We start from the raw sequence: 20,644 nt of genomic DNA on the forward strand, positions 1-20,644 counted from the left end.
TAAGTACACTCCAATGAGATTGATTTTTCACAGCCTTAAGCTACCTTAACTCTGTAAGGGAATAGGGATGTGTCATACATAAATGATCAATTTGGAAGTGAAATCATTCTCACTTCTGAGTAAGGAAATGGCAAACTAGATGTCTCCACATGATAGGAAATGAAATGTGGCCAGGAGTGACAGACCCAATGACAAGGCCAGTCTAACAGAACCTCTCCAGATAAAGCAGAGGATGAGGGATTGCCCAATTGTACTCAGGACAGCAACTCCTTGCAAGAAGACCATAGTACAGTGGTTTCCCATGGATCTCAGTGCCAGAAGATGAAGAAAGTCATTAAGCTCTCAGCCACTTTTAAGAAAACTAGATTCATTAATCCTAATACATTTCAAAAATCTTGAAATGTATTTAAATTTGAAAGAAATTCAAAGCAACAAGTATGAAAAACCATCTTGTGAGTTAATCTTTGTTCCAATACAAAGGACAAACTAATAGCTTAAAGAATGTAAAGAAATTGAAATAAATGTTACTGGATTTAAAAATGAGGGTTGTTAAAATCCTAAAAAAAACCTTGATGGGAGAAAGAAAAATCGAAGGGAGAACTTTATGGGAGTATCTCAATGAATTAAGGATTTAGATTATTAGAAGTATAAAAAAGGAATACAAAGTTGATTGATTTAATCAGGATTAAAATAAGACATATATTTATAACATTGTGTGACCCATGGTCTTTCCCCCAACATCTAAATATGAAGGCTAATTATTTATGGATTTGTGAATGGATAAGAGATAGATTATGGAAAGATGTGAACTGTGTATGAATTGTTTACGGAGTCGAAAAATGATAAGTTTGTTTATACTTTTGCAATGAAGATCAGAAGTGACTTACCATATTTTTCGGAGCATAAGACGTACTTTTTCCCCTCCTAAAAGAGGCGGAAAATTTGGGTGCATCTTATACTCCAAATGTTAACCTACCCACCCACCAGCCCCCACCCTTCGGCCTCCGTGCATCCTCTTCCTGGCTGCAGAGATTGCCACCGACAATAGCTTGTGTTTTTGGGCTCCGCACGTCGTGTTTTCAGCCTCCAAATGCTCTGTTTGAGACCTCTTCAAGTCTGCGGGGATCGCCAAAGCATATCGTTGTCGATCACTGCCCAAAAATGTGACATGTTTGGAGGCTGAAAATGCAACGTGCGGTGCCCAAAATGGCTACCCGGAACAGCTGCTGCCTTCTCTTACCCCTTCCGCACTTCGCCTGCTTTAGTCACTGGAGCTTCCTCTGACGATCAGCTGTGCTTTTGAAGCTGTTTTTCAGCCCCAACATGAGCGAAGCAATCTTCCATGCTTTGTCTGCTTTTCTAATTGCTGCTCCCTCCGACAATCAACTGTGCCTTAGAAACTGTTTTTTAGCTTCAGCTAGCCCCAACCTCAAAACCGAACTAAGGTGCTGAAGCTGACCAGGCTAAGGACACTAGCCAAATTCTGGTAGGCAGATTTTTTCCCCCTTTTCCTCCCCAAAAATTAAGGTGTGTCTTATAGTCCGGTGCGTCTTATACTCTGAAAAATATGGTATTTAAACATTGTTTATTTCCCCTTTTCCTTTCTCCCCTTTCTTTTCTTTGCACATCTGTCTATCTGTCTGTCTGTCCGTCCGTCCGTCCATCCATCCATCTATACATACACACACATATACACACACGCATACATACGCATACACACACACAAACACAATAAGTATACTTTAGGGGTCATAAACATACTACTTACCCTTTGACCTTTAGAACCCTGTGGTCCAGGAGGTCCTCGTGCTCCTGGAGGGCCCTAAATAATAAATAAGAATGAAATACATATTTATCATAGAGAAGAAGCCTATTTTTATGTGTCATGTTTTGTTACCAATTTTCCTCCCAAAAGGAAATAGCTCAAAGGCCAGACCAGAAAACAGTCACCCATTTTTTTCCTTCTTGCCCTTTTTTGAAGCTTTCTCTAAAGTAGGCTAAAATTTCCCTTCAACCATTCAGCAGTTTTAAAATTAATCTCCCCTAGTCCCAGTCCAATAATCCATCAATTGCATCATAATTGCAGATATGGAAAATTAAAGTTGTATGAGAGACAAATTATTATATTAGCAACTTGAAACAGATAACATATCAGTCATGGCATTACTTTCTAACAGATAGGCCTTAAAATGATTAATTAACAGACACATATGCTCACATAGGTACAAGTCTTATTTGTTACAGTATCTGACCTCTTTTGTCAAAAAACAAAAAATCACTGAACTAGATGCACTGGGAATTAAGTGGAGATTTCACTATGGCAGGAGAAGTGATTCATGCTCACTCACCCTTCTTTCCTGCTGCTATACATAATGTTCCAAAAAGTCCTACATTCCCCCATAATAGTTTTATAGCTTATAGGGAAAGACTGAAATCAATTTCTCAATTTCAGTGAGAAATTAAGCCTGGTTTAAATATCTTATTTTGAACTCACTGGATATAAAAGCTTTCTAAGGTTGGACTCATGCCTTTAATATTCCCTACTTTTGGCTGAATAATTTTTCTCTAAAGTTATACTGCCTATTAAAAGACTTAAGCTTAAAAGTTAATGGAGATGTGACTCATGTGGAGATGCACAAAAATATAATATTTTATACTTACAGGTAGTCCCTGTGGCCCTACATCACCAGGGCCACCTGGTGGACCTGGGTATCCCTGAAATAGAAGTAAATATAATATGGCTGATGCATGGATATATAGTTAAATTTATTTCAGCTAGTATAAATGCCCTCAAAAGCTTTCTTCTTATTTACAATTTCAGGGCTGTGTACAGAATTCTTATGTGCTTTATTAGTGAAGAAAACTTTTACTGGGAAGCCCAGCAAGCTGATTTTCTTAGAGGCTTATATGAATTTGCATTTGTATATATATATATATATATACAATCATATATATATATATATATATATATATATATATGTATGTATGTATGTATGTATGTATGTATGTATGTATGTATGTATCATATATATATATATATGATTTTTATGGAAAATAGTGATTTCTCTCTCTCAATTCAAATAGTAACAATACTAGTTCTGCTAAAATAAAATATATTTTATTTTTATAACATCCCCTTCACTATTTCAAGCTATCTTTTTCAGATACTTTCCTCCTCAAACAGAAGTTTCAAAGTCCTAACTTCAAAATAGATTGTAATAGATGTGACCAATGCTACATTTTTGCTGATAGTATTTTTTAAAAATAGTTAATGCAGGGTTAACATGATAAGCAAGAAACTACTGTTGAAAAATAATGCAGACTTTCAATATATTTTAAGAAAGATGAATAATATTAAGCCCAATACCTACAATCATTGATGTCATAGCCACTCATTTTTCTTACAGACTATTTCATACAAATGTCTCTACATGTAAACAGGATTACCTTAAAGATCTTGAATACTTAGTAAAGACAGGAATTTTCCAGTAACTATTTAAGTATATACTTTCTACTTAAGCTTTGTTAATGTAAGATAAATAAAAAAAAATAGGCAGTACTTTCTTACTTAACCCTGGATTTGCTTACCATGACACCTTTTTCTCCAGGAGTGCCCACTGGACCTGGATTACCTCTGTCTCCCTTAAAAGTAAATAAACAAATACATACATACATACATACATACATACCAGGGGTGGGTTCTAAATTTTTTACTACCGGTTCTGTGGGCGTGGCTTATTTTGTGGGTGTGGCTTATAAGTCATGTGACTAGGTGGGCGTGGCTAGCTGGTCAGAGTCATTTTTGGAAAGTCCTCACACTTATGACCAGTCCTCGCACTTACGACCTGACTCATTTGTTTGCTTTTAACACTGATCAGCTGTAGGATGGCCCTTTGAAGCCCCGTGGCAAGAGTTTAAACAGTTTTTTTCCCTCTAGTCATCAGCTGGGACTCAGGAGGCAGCAATAGATTGGGGGTGGGACCAAATAAAAGGTAAGAATAACGTGGGGGAGTGGGACGGCGGGACGGTGGGGGGGGAGAACCTGTTCGGTGATGTCATATCGTCATTGCTACCGGCTCGGCTGAACCGGACCGAACTGGGAGGAACCCACCACTGATACATACATACATACATACATACCTGTTCATACATATAGTAGTTTATTTGATTTGTGACAGTAGAATTGCATATCCAGTTTTGAAATATTTTTAATAATGAAAATACCACTTCTATACCTAAATAAATATTTAGTATAGTGGTGTGAGTGGTAACTCCGAGTTCTAGGCTCATTTCTAAGCTTCTGCAGGAATGGAAAACAAAACCAGTAGGAGCTAAGTAGCTACTTTTGTGCCTACATGTGAACCTTTTTCCTGTTTCCATTAATGGATTTATCGCTAGAGTTTTTTCCCCTATTCTGGGATGAATGTATGTGATTCAAAACAGGTTTTAATTAACCCATGAAGGACAGAATGGATGCTCTCTTCCCATGAAAACCATACCATTGGCTGTCATAAAAACATGGATCCAAACAGACTGTGTGACTTTCAACCCAATTGTATTATTTGCTGACAGATTCTATCAATCGTCTGCTTGGAACATATTCATTCCATTTTTTAAAAAAACCTGCTGCAGTTTTATTATTAAGTAACGTTTTTGCAAGCAACAAACTTTTACTCTTTTGCATGATTAAATTCCAACACAGATTTAGAGAATAAGCATGCTGTTATGTTTAAATATCAAGTAGTGCAAACATTTTCTAGCTACAGAACCCATCAGTTACTTGTACAATAATGTAAAAAACTACAAAATATAATCACAGACTTCTATCATGAATAGAAATAATCTTATCTCATATTGAACAAAATTTAGAACACTAATTGTAATGTACAGTATAGTACATATTACTTGTGCTGCTCTTGTAACATTAATTATCAGCTGGCATCTTATAGTATACCTTCTCACCAGGTCCCCCAGATAGTCCAATTTCACCAGGTGAGCCAATAGGTCCCTAAAGAGCAGAAGAAATAGAAAGGGAAATAATACAGTAACCTGTCATTTATAGTCAATGTTTATAGCAATAGCATTTAGACTTATATACCACATATAGTGATTTATAGCATTCTCTGGGCAGTTTATAATGTAAGCATTATTTGCATATACCAACAATTTGGGTCCTCATTTTAGAGACCTCGGAAGGATGGAAGATTGAGTCAACCTTGAGTCCCGTCAGGATCGAACTCCAGGATGTGGGCAATGTGGGCAAGTTTGCCTGCAATATTGCACTTTAACTATTACGCTAACAGGGATCTTATAATGAATATCAGCATCTTATATTTATTTATATGGCCATATGCATTTATGAGTCCAGTCAAATTCTATGAAATATCTTGAAACATCTTTAGGCTTCTTAGTTATATGAAGGCACTACATGCAAAACTGAAGTTGATTTTGCAAAAATCATGCCTGCAAGATTGCCTGCAAAAAACATTGCCTGCAAATCTTAAATAATATCTTTAAGGACACTTAAGAGCTAGGAAAAACAATGTATATACAGAATCCTTAAAATTACACAGCTCTGATTACACTAATATGCATTTTTTTTTTTTTTTTTTAAATTTGATTTATATGCCGCCCTTCTCCGGAGACTCAGGGCGGCTTACAATTAAGCATATTTGTAATATGAACCTTGTCTATTGGCATAACAATTATGTTTGAAGATTATAAAGCTGTTCTCATGATTATTGGAACTCAGAATGATACAATTGTCCTCAGAAACTGTTCAAAGCTTCCTTTTCTTTCTTCCAATTTGACTACCGCATAGGTCCCATTCAGCAGAGTTCTGGTGGTATGTACATTTGAGGATCTGCCTTTAGTGATCAAGCTGCTGGCCTAATTATTATGAGTAAAATGTCCTCAAGGATTAAATCACAATGTCAGTGCAGTAAATACTTGTAACTTGGCATCATAATTACATCTAACTTGGTGTATTTTTATTTTCATTTTAAAATGTGTGAAAAATCTAAAATGATTCTGCATTTTGTATAAAGCAGTTCCAATCTTACAGGCTTCAAATGTTTTCATGAAACATTTCGGTTTGAAAAGCTTTTCCCATGGTCAATATGGTGGACATTGAAGAAATTTTAAATATGATATGGGGAAGGAATTACCAGTGCTTAAGGCCAAGTTGTATTCCTCTGTTAAATGTTGTTCCTTCAACTCTCATGCATGCCAGAAAGCCCCTGGCATAATTGCATCCCTTTTTAAATACAAATTAAAACTAAAAATTAAATTTTCAAATATAGGAAAGAAACAACATAGAAAAATGTCTATATAAAAATGTTATCTATATAATAGTCCAAAAAATACCAACTAGAAACAAAAAAACAATATTCTTGGAACAAATGGGTCAAAATCAGAAACTGAGAAGCAATCTTTTAATGCCATCACAAAGAAACAGATAAAATTCAGGATCCCCCAGGCATGAAGAAAGGAAAGTGTGAATATATGATACTGAAAGACAGCTTTTCCTAAGTCAATATCCTAAATAATGAGCTGTTTCCTTCTATTTTGTGGCAGGAGACCAGTGAGCTGAAAATAGCCCTTCCTTGGCCAATAGATGTCAGATGTCCGAATTATAGCTTCAATAACTGTTCAGCCAGCATGGGAATTATGCTGGAGAGTCAGTAATAAAATTGAAGCATCATGCTAGAAAGTCTACTGAAAGACTGAACCCAAAAATTATCCTAAATAATGAGCTGTTTCCTTCTATTTTATGGCAGAGAACCAGTAAACTGAAAAGTGTCAGATTACTGTTTAAGATTATTTTTTAACATCTACATTATGGACAGAAGTATGTTAACAATATCTGTTCTTTTCCTTTTGTGCAGAAGAAGAAAGTAACTTGATTGTTGTTACTTCACAATCATAGGCAGGATCCAGCATCCTCCAAAGCAGGCGTGGGCCACTATGGCAACTTCATGATCTGTGGACTTCAACTTCCAAAATTCCTGAGTCAGCATGGACAATTTCAGATATTTGCCTTTCTAACAATAGTCAACATCGTGGTGCTGACAGGTTTATTTATGGTCCTTTAATTTGGTATGATGCAATATGTCAGAATATTGTAATATTTAAGCTATTATCCACAAATTGTGTAGGTTGAAGTGATATTTATTTATGTAATCAGTTACCTGGGAAATGTTTGTCACTTTGGCAATGAGTTCTAATCCTCCCAAATATAATAATAGTCCTTTTATCAGTCACATTATTTTTAGGGGTGAACGAATATAACATTCTGATCTTATTTTTTAATATTTAAAAACATTTTTGTTTTGATTTATATTCAGCCGTGGAAAAGTCTTGCTCATAATATAATGCGGTTTAAAAGTTCTGCCAGCAAATAATTTAAAAATCTGAAACTTAACAGTACATGCCAGCATATAGTACTACAGTAGCTCAGACAGAAGCATTTTTTTCCAGTACTTTAAATCAGTGTTTTTCTTGGCATCACTTCTTAAAAAACACTTTCATTTGTTCTACAAATTTGCTCAATGGAACTCTTTTCATTCTTATTAAATTAACTAAATATTGTATAACTAGATCTCCTGATTTTATATGAAATCCCTAATTGTACCAGCTAGGGAAAAAAACATTTCAATTGTAAGATGTTATACTTAGCCAAAGTAATGCATTACCAATATGTTAAATCAAAATAGTTTCTCCTGTTGAGAAAATCCATTGACTGAGTTTCATGTCAACAACAAAAAATACAATTTGTTTAGAAGGATCTCGAATACCGAGAACAGTTATGAGGAATAATTACCATATGAACAGGTTTCACACAAGAAGGAATGATAGTCAAATGCATAATTTCTACAGAATCTTCCAACAAAAGGATTGAGATTTTTTATGTATTAAATAATCTAACTGTAAAGGTACCCTACTGGCAATATTACTAAGCTTGAATACATTTCACAAAAAGACAATGGAATGATGGACAAAAGATTTTGTAATCCTTTCACCCAGAATCAGCTTTTCATTTGGAATCAGCCAGAATAGAATCACATATGTGAATCTGTTATTACAGTATTAAATAGAAGGAATATAGTGAAGTAAAAACCTTAAAACTATTACATTATTATAAGGTGCTCTGAGCCTGCAAGTATTCAACAATAAAGCCTTCTTCCATCAATGAAATAAATCAGGACCTAGTATGGATTCTTTGCTGAAGAAAAAATGGATTAGTTCTTTTCCCACCTGAGTCATCAGTACTGTATTGTCTTACATACTTCTCTATGGAGTTCTTATTCTGGATCCTGCCTGCTAATTTAATTCTGCTTTTGCTCGGGATTTTTTAAATCAAGTAAATTGATTACTTGATTAAGTACTAGATTTAATCAAACTAATTATTAGAGAAAATATGATGCAAATTACTTCATATCAAATACAAGGAACCTCACATTTTGAAAAATGTTGACACAATTGTATTTGAATTTCAGCAAAATAAAAGCATGATTTCAAATTCTAGATTTTCTAAGCACAAATTTAAGAAACCTAAATGCTTCATGATATTAGCTTACTATCTTTAATGAAGCTTCATTATCTTTAATGAAATGTATACTAAATTTTTCTTCAATAAAGGGGTAAATAGAGACCACAGATGTATTTTTATATAGAAAGGTGAAAAGTAGTTCTTCTATATATAAATATTGACAGGACATATAAATATTAAATTTAATTTTAAAATTTAATAATAAATTATTAAATATTAAATAAATATTAAATAAATATTGTAAACTTCTCTAGAGACTAAAAAGAACATCATTCTGGAGTGCTTTTTAATCCATTACATTAATTATGGCTAAGCAGCAATCTGGTTTCAAAAATGGAAAAGTTGATTCAGATCTTCAGAAGATGAGGGTACTCATGTAACAACTATGGAATTCTTCAAAAAAAACCTCTAATAAAAAGACATGTTTGGTTTAAAGATATGTAGAGTGTGAGTATGGCTACACAGCCCTGATATTAATTTGATCTCAGGCCTTATTACATCTAGCAAGCATATTAAAAAATATATAGAAGCTACTTGAAGACCAACAGTAATGATGACGACGTCATTTAAGATCTTCTTTAATTGTAAAAATTACTTATGGTGTACTCTTGAAATAATTCATCAATTTATTGAGTGCCTATGCACAATATACTAAGGCAACCAAACTGGTTAACCAGCATTTGTGTGCTGCCATCCTATCCTGCTTCGGCATACTACCATGACTTTAATATGATTAAATGTCCTATTCAAATCCAGAGGGATTGCCATTTCCGATTAGCAAAATACAAACTCTGAAAACATCCAATTCCAGTTTATTTAGATCAGAAACGAGGCACACCAAATTTGGAATCCACCCTTAGCAACAGGAAGGTGAAAAGTCATGAGGGGTGATTGGAATAAAAGTGACAGCCCAGGCATTCCTTTAACTTAATCTTAGCTGGATTAACATGTGGTATGAACAAGGTCATTCAACTCCATAATAAAACTGTATTACATTCAATAACATAGACTATTGTTAGTTTAATATCACAAAGATTATTTCTAGTTTTGGTACCCTCAGAATTCTACAGAATTCTTCTCTCTATTCAAAAGCCACTTACAAGAGTAACGTTTCAGGAAAAAGGATTTCTTTCTCTCTCTCTCTAGGAAAAAAAAGACTAATAATATAAGTGGAATGCATTCCTTCTGGGGTACACTACTAATCCATCTTCTGAATGAATGTAGTGAGGCATTTATACCTAAGATCTTCAATGCCTCACTAATATGTGGATATACAGCATAGATGAATTCTAAGAAATGCATAAATTTTAAGTAATGCATACATGTAAGAAATAATGAGGCAAAGAGACGGAAAAAGAAACTCCATGTTCATTCAAATAAAAATGAACATTCCAAGAAGATAATTTACACCTGCATTCTGAAACCTGAGACTAACCAATTAGGCAATGCCAAGAGCTTTATATAAATGAAAACAGAGTTAGTATGTATGATTTCAATGTCAGTTTCCACATCAGTGTTTCTGTAATCTTATAGTATATGCCTCTGTATTTTTATTTCTAGTTAGATTTTGTATTTCAAGACAAAATGAAAGACAAAAGAGTATTATAGGATTTTAACAATGGAAATATATATTCATTGAATAACATGTATGAACTGTGTTATAATTTCTATGGTGAAAAATATATTTCACTGAACAGGGTGATATAATGAAACTAAAACCCAAACAAGTGTTCCATCCAGTGTTTCCACTGGGCTCACAAACATGTATTTCTTTCTCTCACTTTAGTGCAAATTATATGAACTCCAATTTCTTATCTGTGAATATTAAGCAGAGTTTGAACATTACTGAGGAGGGTATGGAATTCTACAAAGATTCATTTTATCAGTTGCGGCTGAATTTTGACAGGAATATCAAGCTTTAATTAAATTCATAGCACATCATAACTAAGCAATTATAGAAGAATGAAAATGCCTCAATTTAGAAATAAAAAATAGTATATTCTTACTGTTTCACCGGTTTTCCCAAGAACTCCTTGGTCTCCTGTTTCTCCCTGTTGTTTTAAAAATATAAGACTTTATTTTAAATACAGAAATTTAATTTTTTTCCTAAAAAGATAAAGGTAAAGGTCCCCCTTGCACATATGTGCTAGTCATTCCCGACTCTAGGGGGCAGTGCTCATCTTCGTTTCAAAGCTGAAGAGCCAGCCTTGTCCAAAGACGTCTCCGTGGTCATGTGGCTGGCATGACTAAATGCCAAAGGCGCACGGAACGCTGTTACCTTCCCACCAAAGGTGGTCCCTATTTTTCTACTTGCATTTTTTACATGCTTTCGAACTGCTAGGTTGGCAGAAGTTGGGACAAGTAACAGGAGCTCAACCTATTATGCGGCACTAGGGATTCGAACAGCTGAACTGCTCACCTTTCAATCAACAAGCTCAACATCTTAGCCACTGAGCCATTGCATCCCTAATATTTTCCTACTATCTATCTATCTATCTATCTATATCTATATCTATATCTATATCTATATCTATATCTATATCTATATATTACACTATTTTCTGTACTCCAGCACTTTTACGACCAATTAGAAAAAGATTATTTGCTTCTCTAAAATCTTTCCACATAACATATTAACTCAAATTTTTTTCACAGTCTCACCTTTCCCTGAAGGGCTGAAATATCATTTATTGTCTTTTATCTGCTAACAATTCTTGCATTCCTTCTCCAGTATTATCTGCTTTCCTCTACAATTATGCACAAACCAACCATTTACTCGTACATTGCTCGAAGTCCCTCTGTGAGGGACATGGCTGATTTCTAAATTTAATAAAAATTCAAATTCTGACTATTTTTAATTTAACAAGAGCAAATATCAGGAATAACTTTAAGTCCTACCTTCAGGCCTTCTAGTCCTGGTTCACCTGAAAAACCTTTCCTTCCAGGTTTCCCCTATATTAAAACAAAGAAGTCCAGTTTTTTAAAGCTTTTAAATAAAGATTTCATTAAATCACTGACAATTAGAGTTGCATTTTGCTTGATACAACCTATTAGAGTGACTGTGGGACAAAATATATGCCAACTGTATATATAAAGTCCCTTTGCTTTTTTCTTTCAACAAAAACATCTAGAGAAAAATTGCAGTTATGTATTTTTTCAACATTTTTAACTGCTGAAACACAAGCACTGAGTATGCATTTGTGCATGATAGGGCAGAAATTTAAACAGGAATATCATCTCTCAGAAAAAGACCTAAATGGTTCTCTGTAAAATTTCTTACTTAAGAGTCTATTCTACCTATCTTGCCCTATCTTAATAGAAATAATTGCAGTTACGCTTCATGTACAAGTTGGTTTATAAAGTATTATTCTCATAGGAAATCTGTTGTGAACGACACTTGTTTATGTGTTTTATAATGTTCACCATATTGTGATTGCTTTATCCTCTTGATGCTACCAAAAAGACACTGTCTAGCAATAACCCTATAATAGTTACTCATGAACATTTTTTTAAATAATCTTTTTTACAATTGCTCTAAGCATTAATGTTTGGACCAAATCTGCACCAATGTAAGATTTCAAAATATGCTTTGGATAAAACTGAAGAAGCATATGGACCAATCAAAGGAAATTTCTGACAATACAAAGTTAAGACATTGGATAATATGCTCTTAAATGTTGAATAATCTCTAGAGTTTATACAACTATCTTTCGATTCATTCTTGCTTTGTCTATTTCTCTTTCTCAGCATTTTAAATCTTGCACTTTACTAGCCTTAATTTGTTAGCCTTTCAAAGGTAAGTGGGTAAAATTTATTACAAAACATTTAATGTTTTTGTTTTATATTTCTAATTATAAGATGTTCTGTTCCTTTAACTAACAATGGGAACAGATGCACATACTTGGACTAAGAATTTCCAAAAATAAAACTACTATTAATCTGAAAATAGAGCTCATTGAAAGCCAAAGCAGTGAAGGGATCAAACTTCTTTCCAGCTTCACAAGTGAACAAAATTCATTACAATAAATCAAATCTCAGCTCAGCTACTGCTTTACATGTCTCAAGTTCATTCATTTTTCAAAAATACAAATTGTTTTACATTAACTGTAAAAAAAAAATGAAACATTTTAATAGGCAATCCTTCTTAGTCACATTTGAGGATGCCAAGAATACAGATTAACTGTAGTCCATACTGTATGTAGTCCATACAGATTAACTGTAGTCCATTTTTTTAACCTGACAGATGCCCCAAATCGGAAAATATACTAAAATGTGAATGTTTTAATCCTGGACTGAAATTCATTTTGTGTCTTTAAGAAAATCCCTCTGTAATGAATTATGTTTATTTCTTTTAATATTTCTAAATATTTAGGAATATTTAAAGATTTAACAATACAAATGAATGGAGAAAAGTAACTCCAGATAAGAAAAACATCTTTTAGATAGATGGAAACTCAGCCCCAAATGAGAAACTACGGTATATTAAAATGTGAATATTTTAAACCTGGACTGAAATTCATTTTGTGACCTTGAGAATATCCCTCTGTGATGAATTATCTATTTTTCTTTTAATACCTCTAAGTATATAGGATCATTTAAGATGTAATAATATAAATGAGTGGAGAAAGGTAATTTCAAATAAGAAAAAAAAATCTATTATTTAGTTTTATAAAATATTGGAAAAAACATATGTAAGAAAAATAAGTAATTCTATGCCAGGGACCCCTAAATTCTACAGTTCAAATAATTTATATACCATACTTTCTGAATAAATTAAACTGCACAACTTTCTTTAAGAGCATTTCAGTCATGGGCAGGAGGAAGGGAAGAGAACTTAAGAAGAATATTGATAATTAATTCAATTGGGATAGTTATCTATAAAATGATATGTTTTTTGAAACATTAATGAATGTGAAAATAATAGGATAGCGGATTACCAGGAATACATACCGGTAATATTTTTACAAAATGTACATAGAAAGATAGGAAATCCTAAAAGGAAAACTGGACTGAATATATTTAGTAAAGTAAATAAAAGTAAAATCAGTGAAACATATAGTCATATTCTATTCTATAACGGACTAGGTAAACCGATTTCCTGTGAATAATTTAGATTACAAATACCAGCAGTCCCAACTTCTAAGATTAAGAAGTGAGAAATTATGAAAGTTAAGCATAACATCAAGTCCTGCAAAAACACCTGATATATTTAAATAAATGAAAAACTAGAACAAATTGATTTGATATCAGTTTGAAGGGAGGACTTCAAAGAGTACTTTACAAAAAACTCAGACATTAACTTTACAACAGTAACAAGATCCAAAATGCATTGATCTTGTATTTAATGTTTAAAAGAATTTCATATACAATGAAGATGCAATCTTCTGCAGTAATTTGTATACTGCCTGCAGAAAACATTTTTGCAACAAAAAAAATTGCATGCCATCTATAAGGTGAGAGAAAGGTACTGTAATGATATGTTGAGTGAGAGATGAGGGAAGTGGTTGGATAAGAGTCAGCTTAGCCTATTGCAGGACAGTAGATGTGGCAAATGTCTCAGAAGGGACCCTCCCTAATTTATTGGGTTCTAAAGATGATGGGAAGAAATGAAAATTCAGACCTGTAAGATCTTGTTAATGTAATTTTACAATAAAGTAGAGCCATGGTAGCACAATGATTAAACTGTAATATTTCAGGCTCACTCCTGCTCACTGCCAGGAATTCAGTCCTGACCGGATCAAGCTTGACTCAGCCTTCCATCCTTTTCACTACTTACCCTTGGTCCAGTTACTCCAATTGGCCCAATAGGTCCTTCTTCTCCCTAAAGCAAAAGAAGAGCAACCATTTATTCTTGGATATTGCATTTACTGTAGATATCTTTGTAATGTAACACTGAACATCTTAATGGGACTATGTATATACTTAAATTTAAGAGATTACAGAATAGTGATTAACTCACAAGCATATATTTATATAGGAGTAAATCTCACTGGATTCAGTAGGATTTATTTCTGGGTAGAAACATGTAATATTTATTTGTGCGTCAATAGTTGCAAATTCAGGTACATAATATTACATGTCTAAATCTACTTAATTGGACATTAATTAATTGTAAATTGGATTTTTTAAGGATGCTTTAGGTAAACTTCTATGGATTCAGTTTTAAAAGAAAAGATGCCTCCTCTTTCCAATAAATTTTCTCTTAAGAGATGGACATTAAAATATACACTCAGCAACACAATTTTTATTTAATTTATACAAAAATATATTTCTTCTACAGAACATAGTCCTTCTTAGTGTGTGTAAGATACCAGATTTGGTTCATTTAACGGTTGTACAGGTGCCACCAAAACAAGTAAGTTATTGATGGGCCACAGTTTATACTTCACATTTGCCAGAGAGAAATTTAGTAACTTTGCAAGTTACTGTAAAAGTAAGATGAATCACACAGGACTGGATTCCAGTTCCAAAAACAAAAGTGTGCTGTTGAGAGAACAATCACCTTACCTCAACCCCTTTGGGACCAGGTGGACCGAGAGGACCTCTGTCACCTAGCAAGCCCTAAATAATGTAAATCATAAGATTAATGAACAGGCATACTATGGCAGAAAGCATAGAGGAGCATGAGGATTAAAGGTAAGAAATGTAACTTTAATTGATATTTCCCCACTTTATGTTGTAATTGTTTCTCTTAGGAAGTCTTAACTATTAAGGCTATTAATAACTACTTGAACTTCTCTGTAAAAGTACAATATGCATACAGTTATATACACGTGCATTCCAATTTTGTGTTAAAAGCTCACAAGGGAAAACTACTTAAATGGAGATTAAATTGTAATCATTTCCTGTGCAAACCATTAATCTTGGATTAGGCATATGCATTAATTTTTATTTTTCATATTGCAGGTGGGAAAGCAGCTGCAAAGGGCGGATTCTGATTATAAAAACAGCAACAGATAATGGATTAATCATCATCTCCCACTAGCAGCACTTCAGCAATAACATTTGCAGTTAAGAGTGTATATCATAAATAAGTGAGCTCAGCAATCACAGATGTTTTAGCATCATATAAAAGTTAGGCTTAAATGAAATTAAATTTTCTTTATTTTATTTCTTTTTCACTTTTCTATGACTGTTTTCTATTTTCCTTATTTTAAATTTTGTATTGTTTTTACTCTATGGAAAAAACTTTAATAAGAATTATAGATGGATGGATGGATGGTATAGCCTAAAAAAGAGGAAGGTATACAACTTTGTCCCATTTCTTTGCCAACCTGGAACCAGCATTTCACTATGTTCTGTCCATATTGTGTCTTCCTGCCCTGTATAAAACTTTGTCAAAATTTTGTAAAATATTCTGGGGTCCCCATTTTCCCGAGTAGTTTTTACAGCTTAATCTGATTTACATGCATTTTTATAATCACTGAAGCTGATGAAAAATACTTCTGCATTAATCAGCTGAAATCTATTGTTTTTTCACTTAATAAGGAGCTATCCTTTATTCTTTCTACTTTATAAGACTTATTTTAATAAATGTCTGAATAACTTAACTGCTACCTCTGTGAAATTTTCTACACTCACATGTGTGACTCAAAAGTAAACACTATGATATTCAATGGTTCATATTTTATCGTAAGATGTAGCCTCCCCCGAATGGAAGTATCTCTCTGTGACAGTAGTGGCATGAACTGAATTAAATTAAATTAAATGTTCACCACATAGCAGAGATGGAAGAGAGTAGGAAACTCAAATTACAGCATAATCCAAGCAATGTAGATAGCATCTCATCTTGTGGATGGGTCTTTTGGCTCTAGCAGAGATTTAAATAGTTTTTTTACAACTCAGAGTGCATTGACTCAATGTTTGGATATTATAAAATGGAAAAATCGAATCGCTTCTTCTGTCCATTTACATTAGAAACTTTATTAGTTCTATTACAAAGTTAATGGGGAATTTATATAACATTGTAATGCATATACTGTATGTGTCATTTTTAGAAAGAAGAAATTTGGAAAGAAAATCAACAGTCATTTAACAGAATTTCAAAGCTAGAAGAATCTTTCTGTTCTTGACTGGTACCCATTCAGTGGAGATTATTTAACAAGATTTTAGATCAAATATATTTTATTTCTAGCACTCTTCTGTCAGTCATAAATATAAATATACTCATAAATATGAGTACCCAGATCCCCAGACCTCTAACACTGAAAAGAGTTTGTGTGGGACCCTCCCACCATTGCCCTATGTAGAAACAGTCTGCAACAAAGTTACTAAACACAATGGTGCTAATGGCATACTTTAAATGAATTACAGTAATCTAAACCAGTGGTCCCCAACCTTTTTATCGCCGCGGCCCGCTGAGCGCGCGCAGGGGTGGGGGCACGGCCCAGGAACTTTTGCGCACGGCCCATTGCGCACAGCCCAGGAGCTTTTGCGCACGGCCCAGGAGCCTTTGCGCTGCAGCGTTCATGTCCCCCGGCCGCTGCGCGGCCCGGTGCCAGGTACTCCACGGCCCGGCACCGGTCCGCGGACCGGGGGTTGGGGACCACTGATCTAAACTGTTAAGATATGCAACCCTCATACCACAAAGTTTGTTACAAAAACTGTAAGCTGCCTTATTATGATGTTGCTCTTCTGATACAGAAATCAAGAGATATTACCTGAAAGCACAACCGGGGAAAAACAGATACAGCCCAAATAATCTTTTAACAATTAAATAAATTATAGTACATTAGAGGATTGATCATAAAAGAGCTAAACAGTTTCTCAAATGTTCTTTACAAGATGAATTGGGAATTGGGAAGACAGTGATGGAAAGAAAATGTCATTATGAAATTGTCTCATTGCCAAGAGTCAATATTTTTCATTAGTGTTAATATAAAAGGCTTTGTCATGCTTTCCTGGCAGCTAAAGTATATTTATATATAAATTTCAAGGGAGAAGAATGAGGAAAAGAAGAGTTTAGCAAGACAGTCTTCCAAGATAAAAAGAAACTCCACAAAACCTCAGTCAGTACGTGACATCTGGGAGCACTAAAGCTGAACAATTCCAGTTTCACATAGGCCTGGGATCATCTGATTATGGACTCTGTAAAAGCTTTTCCATTTAGGTAATGTTCATCTCAAATGAAAGCCACCAATTTTCTCTAATTAAAGAACATATCCTCCATTTATGAGAGCCAAAATGTTACATAGAAAAGACTCATCATTGCATCAAATAAAAATTTCAGTTTCCAGCTAAATAATCAGCATTATGACTATGATCTTTGATTAACAATCAACCAAAATAGCAGCATTTGGGAAACTGAATATTTAGTTAGGAAAAATATGTGTCACATCCAGAGGCAATAGCAAATTGTCTATTAGCTGGAATAGTACTGAAGGGTCTATAATTCATAAAATACATTCTCCTCATGTAGCTGTACAATGGGTTTGTAGAAAAAATAGCAAAAAAAAAAAAGGAATGGGTTTTATTGAACATTATAAGCCATCTTTTCCTTCCAGCAATATTTTAATACAGCCTTTTCAAACTTAGCACTCTCTAGATATACTGGGATATAACTCATATCATAGCTTCATAGCTGGGTAACATAGCAACTTGATGTGGGGGTTGTATTCCAAAACATTTGGAAGGAAGTGACTTAGATAATAGTGATCTAGCAAGATCTATCTGCTGCCTTTTCACCATATTACATAAAGCAATTTTGCAACTTATTTAAAGTTGATTTCTTTGAAGCAAGCAGCAAAAAGATTTCAAAATCAGTAAAACATGGCTTCCCCTACAATTTTACCTGCTGCATTTAATTACAAAGAAATTATAATAGTTTCACATATTCTTACTTTTGGGCCTTCTGGACCATTTGGACCTGGTATACCAATATCTCCCGGAAAACCCTAGGACCAAATAAACAAACAAAGAAATGCAATTACCATTTTATTCAAGGACTTAAGGGAAAACTGAGACCTTAGTTCTCTATTCTCTCCCTTTTGTTTAGCTGCAATGTATATAGTGGGGGGAAAAAACCCCACCTGTTTTACTGTAGAAAAGGATCCGATCAATCTTGAAATGCTCCAGATGCTGACCTGCAGCTTGCCTGAGTGACAATACTGTATGGGCTGCTGAGATTATAGATTTCTTGGGATCACACATCCAAAGTCCTTTTTTAGTAACTTCTTCTCACTAACTGATAACTGGCTACATCAAATATTACTTTTAAATCCCTGATTATGACATCTCTCTATGATTTAGAAAGAACTTTAGTATTAACGCATCCCCTAATTACATTAAACTCTACTCAAGAGATTTTGCTGCTACTAGTACATAAAGAAAAGGTTTAATTTTTTCCAAATCCTAAAGTAGAATTGTAAAATGAGGCAACTGTATCTTCAATCACCAGATGTGTCTTTTTTTTAAGGGAATATGTCTTACTTCATAAAGTCCATTATTCCCATGGTATTTGTGATTACTAAAATTTCAGACTGGCAACTGTGTAAAAATAAAATCCTACTTTGGAAACAACAAGTATTCTAATGAATTAAAATGCCTGTGATATAGGTATATGAAAATCACAGCATCTTTATAAATATTCATATATGGAATGGCTCCTACAATCAGTAACCTAGTAATAGATGCTATGCCTATGGTATATAAAAAATACCTAACACACATTATTGCAACACAATAATTACAAAGCTTGCAACACTTCATCAGAACTTCTAAATATGTCAGTATAAAATACAACACAGTTGTAAAGGAAACCTTTTTGGAACTAAATAACACAACTTAGCTAATGACTCATGTTGAGAGACCTGCACTTCATTATTCTTAACTTTTATTCGTATCAAACATCATTTCCCTACATAATTCTAGAGTTCTTTTGTATGCAAAACATATGGCAGAAGACTTCCATACGGTTTATTGTCCTGAGGGGATCCTGTGCTCAATTACAAATCAAAATGATTTACAGATCAAATGAAGTTCATGTTGAAAATAATAACTAATGTTTTTTTCTTCTTCTCCAAAAGCATTCTGGAGAGAAAAGCTTCCCAAGGAAACAAGAGGTTTGTATAGTGCAAGAGAGGGGCCTCCACACTAAAAGAGAAAAATAACATAAAGATACAATGTGTTCTATCTGAGGAGGGAGTAGTTTCCACAAACAGTTTTGGGACAATTACTATTACCAGAGAGTTTAACAATAGAACATTTCTAATAATAGAAACATGGAGATGGTTTCACAAAACTCATCTGAATTACAAATAATACAATGGCTTAAAAATATTTTTAGCTTCAAAAGCCGTTCAGACACATTAAATCAGTTTTGTCTTTCTGACCCATGATATTTTTTGCTACACATAAGCAACTTAGTTCTATTTACTGTTCATGAAATAAATCTAGATCTTATATTTACAACTATATTTTTGGATGCATTTTAGCAATACCATAACAATAAAAGTGTACTATATTACCCACATTAGCCCTGTTCAATTTCAATAAATATTTCCTGGTGGCAGATACTGAACAATGATTTATTCAGAAAGTGAAATCAATGAAAACGATTGGTTCTTATATTTAAAATTATTGCATTCCATCTTGGAATTCAAAACAAAGTTCCCAAGAAATTTTCAATTCAGATTTAGGTCTGTTTGTTTATTCTTTATTACTAATATTTTATTAATCAATTAATGATATTAACACAGCTTTTCACTAACTGTCTCATTTAATGAACCTTCAAAGTTACACAGGGTTAAAAAAAAAGTTTTGCGACCAATCGTCATATTTACATTCTTGCATGGCCACATGATCGCCGTTTGTATGCCATGCAATCGGGGCATGGGATTTACAAACATTGTAGCAACTTGCAATCACATTTCCACAATTTGCATGTTTCGCTTGCAACAAGCAGAGTTAATAGAAAAGGCAAAAGTGAAATTATAAAGTTATGATCAATGGTGTTTCACTTCATGACTACGGTGTCTTGCTTAACCAAAGGGAAGAGAAATTGTTAAGCCCACTGAGGTCATGTGATGTTTTGCTTAGCGAAAAGACTTAGAAGTCCCAATTTGGTTACTAAGTAAGGACTGCCTGTATGCAAGT

The 20,644-nt window shown here is 33.8% G+C and overlaps 1 protein-coding gene across 1 annotated transcript in view; it reads right to left on the bottom strand.

Moving 5' to 3' along the window:
- The window catches only part of COL24A1 (collagen type XXIV alpha 1 chain), a 144,447-nt gene that overhangs the window by 55,217 nt on the left and 68,586 nt on the right, over positions 1–20,644 (bottom strand). Inside the window, exons 20-28 of the mRNA XM_034437135.2 lie at positions 18,391–18,444; positions 15,059–15,112; positions 14,328–14,372; positions 11,450–11,503; positions 10,558–10,602; positions 4,955–5,008; positions 3,589–3,642; positions 2,662–2,715; positions 1,769–1,822 (exon numbers count right to left, since the gene is read on the bottom strand). Of these exons, the coding sequence (XP_034293026.2) occupies positions 1,769–1,822; positions 2,662–2,715; positions 3,589–3,642; positions 4,955–5,008; positions 10,558–10,602; positions 11,450–11,503; positions 14,328–14,372; positions 15,059–15,112; positions 18,391–18,444 (468 nt within the window). The remainder of the gene's footprint in view (positions 1–1,768; positions 1,823–2,661; positions 2,716–3,588; positions 3,643–4,954; positions 5,009–10,557; positions 10,603–11,449; positions 11,504–14,327; positions 14,373–15,058; positions 15,113–18,390; positions 18,445–20,644) is intronic.

The sequence above is a fragment of the Pantherophis guttatus genome, chromosome 3 (genome assembly GCF_059756535.1).
Source record: "Pantherophis guttatus breed Tessera chromosome 3, ASM5975653v1, whole genome shotgun sequence".
Lineage (NCBI taxonomy): Eukaryota > Metazoa > Chordata > Lepidosauria > Squamata > Colubridae > Pantherophis > Pantherophis guttatus.